The 3,099-nt window shown below is 41.7% G+C and overlaps 1 protein-coding gene across 1 annotated transcript in view; it reads right to left on the bottom strand.

The window, feature by feature from the left end:
- The window catches only part of nlk (nemo-like kinase), a 36,821-nt gene that overhangs the window by 12,683 nt on the left and 21,039 nt on the right, over positions 1-3,099 (bottom strand). Inside the window, exon 4 of the mRNA XM_015401760.1 lies at positions 739-845. Within this exon, the coding sequence (XP_015257246.1) occupies positions 739-845 (107 nt within the window). The remainder of the gene's footprint in view (positions 1-738; positions 846-3,099) is intronic.

Genomic DNA, 3,099 nt, shown 5'->3' with positions numbered 1-3,099 from the left:
ATATCACAAAACTCCTTGCAACATTGCACTTTTTTGCATCTGGGTCATTCCAGCGTACGGTTGCAGCGAGAGCTGGGATCTCAAAATCTCGTTTTTTCAGAAGTGCTGTCTGACAGGGTCGGGGTTCTCCCCCTGCGCCTGTGGAGCAACATGCCAATGCTGCGGGGCTTTACTGCAGTGAAGTAGAAATTCAGCCACATACCACCTTAGGGAATAAAGGTTGCCAAAGTTTTTTTCTTTATATATATATATTTTTTTTTTTGGAGGGGGTGGGGTTGTCACTGTAAGATTAAAATTTCTTAATGCACTAGTTTGCACAAACTACAAACTACTTTGCCGCAAACCACAAAACGCGCAAAACCATCATTTAAATAGGGTGTCTCCAACAGTTTTGCACCTGCCACCAGTTACACAATCACTCTTGTTAAATCACCCGCAAACCATGGTTCAGTCCCTCGCGCAAAATTCCAGTTTGCGAGCGCAAATTACTGCACGCAAAATGGGATCTTGATAAATCCGGCCCAGAGTGTGGAATCCTGAGGTTCTGAGTTCGAGCCCCACTCCCACAGACTGCCACGCTGGGTCCCTGAGCAAAGACCCCACACTGCTCCCCTGGCCCTGCAAATGGCTGCCCACTGCTCCCCAAGGGGTTAAATGCTGAGTTAATTTCATTGCTCTGTACTTGTGACAGTGTAACGACAATAAAGCTGGAGAAAAAAATAATAAATAAGCACTTACCTCGAAGAATTTGATAGAGAAAAACTTTGGCATGGTCTGAGCTCAGAGGCTGCGGTGAAACAATGATCTTATGGAGGTCACTTTGCATAAGTTCAGTCACAACATAGCTGAATATTTGGAGATTAAGGTTCAAAACCTGAATCGTAATGGATACACTCAGTTGCCCCACAGTTTAGTGAGGTGTGGTTTAGCTGCAGTATCAACAGTATTCTGGTCTACATCCTGGTCTTGTGGCTTTCAAACTAATGATCCTTTGATCAGCTTTTTTTCCCCTTTTTTTAATCAACACAGACTTCAGAATTTCTAAAGCTGAAGGACATAAAGTACAAATATTGTTACTAAACCAAGTGCTTGCAAAGGGACTTTTCTTTTTTCCTATTCTAGAGGGAGTTAGGGGGTAGGATATAAAGAAAATATACAATCGCTCAGTGGAGGACCTCACAGTGGAGCTCTGTACTGACAACCAAAGGAGCAAACCAGCAAGTAGAGTAGTATATACAAGACTTAAAAAACACTTCTCACTCTCTCAAGGTCCATTTTCTGGAGCAGCCTGCTATCAGTGTGAATGCGTGTTCGTCCCATGTGCAGTAAAAGCATGAAGAAAGGATTTGCCGTAAAAAAAAAAAAAAACACTATTGACTGTAGGACAACTACATTTGAAGTAGCAACAGAAACTCCATAAGACAAAGTTTCTTCTTTGTATTGTTTGCTCTTGATCACCAGCACTGGGGCAATATTGCATCAGAATTACAATTCCTACAGTAGTATCTGGAGTTCTGTAAGGCTACATCTTAGGGGGTTCATCCCACTCCATATCTAGATAAACAGAATTTATTAGAACTATGCAGACGACACACAGCTGTACATTACAACGGGAACGGGTGACTGAACCTGTTCAAACGCTGGGTAAATGCAAAATAAGAACTTGATGCATGGATGTGCAAAAACGTTCAGTTAAATTAAAACAAAACTAAAGTCATAGTTTGTGGATCAAAGGAAGGGTGAATAAGAGTTAGCATGCAGCTTCAGTTAACGCAGCTACAAAACAACCAAAAAAGGTTAGTGCAGGTGATCCTGAACATTCAGAGGCACATAACGCCAGTAGCAAAGTCGGCCTTCTACCACCTAAAGAACATCTCCAGGATTCAAGGACTGATCTACCCAGTCAGCCTCAGCAAATAGCTGCTCACAATGAGCCTGGTTCTGCTGGAGGTTTCTTCCTGTTAAAAGAGAGTTTTTCCTCTCCACTGTCGCTTCAAACTTGCTCAGTGTGAGGGATTGCCTTTGAGTCAATAAGTCGAATGCAATCACCAGTTTTTAGATAAATAACTTAATCAGTTTGACTGTATGAGATGGTTGAATTTTCTCCATAAAGTGCCTTGAGATGACATGTGTTGGGAATTGAGGCTATAGAAATAAACTGAATTGAATTGATGTGTCGGCGGGATCTTATAAAATGAATTCAAGTTAGTAGAATGATCACTGCAACTGCCCCTTCACAGGTTTGAAAACCTATCAGACAGCTGCAGTTAATCCAGAATGCTGCTCCCCACCTAAAGCTGCTATAAATCAGGATTAAACACCTTTTTGTTTAGAATTTCTTTCGACTGTGTTTTCCAAACAAATTAAGTTTGGTTTTTTTCAATTATTTCTGTCTTTTTCAATATAATAATATTGACTTAATTATCATTACCTTTATGCATCTGCGGTGTACTTTTTGTCTAACCACAGTAGTATGCCATTTAGTTAAACTTGCCTTGCCATGATCATTTATGGCCCTTTCTAAAATCTTACCCTGAAAGCAAACCGCATAAACTGAAGGTGTAAATTTTCTAACCTTAACAGCTTCCTGTACTGGCTCCAACAGTGTGAATGCACCTGTTAGAGCTAGATGTAGAAATGTTATTTGCGTGCTGTTAGATGCATGCTAATCTGTGTATTTCTGTTACCTTATATGGACATTAGGGATGGAACGGTTTATGAAAACCGTCCGAACCGTTCGGTTCGATTGTCTTGGTTCGATTCGCGTGTGTTGCGTTCGGTTCATGCGCTGCTCCTTTTTCTCATAGGCGAAGCGTTTACACTCCAGAACAGAAGGTGGCGGTACTGCGACCAAAGCCAACCATCAGTAGTAAACAAGAAGAAGCAAAGCAGCTTAGCCGGGTGTAGCAGAAAAAAAATCAGTTGTTGTGGAGAATTGTGTGGGTATGGCGAGTGGGAAAGAACAGGAGTTGGAAGACGCGCCAGCAGCACTTTATAGGTCTGCTGTAAGGGACCACTTTGCATTTAGAGTGACCTACGATGACGGCGGAAAGAAAGTTGTGGAAGTCTGTTTCTAGAATATATCCAGCCGATAGCTTA

Source organism: Cyprinodon variegatus, unplaced genomic scaffold (assembly GCF_000732505.1).
Source record: "Cyprinodon variegatus isolate N-32 unplaced genomic scaffold, C_variegatus-1.0 Scaffold1256, whole genome shotgun sequence".
Classification (NCBI taxonomy): domain Eukaryota; kingdom Metazoa; phylum Chordata; class Actinopteri; order Cyprinodontiformes; family Cyprinodontidae; genus Cyprinodon; species Cyprinodon variegatus.
The sequence above is the reverse complement of the archived record's forward strand: the minus strand, read 5'-3'. Positions and strand labels throughout refer to the sequence as shown.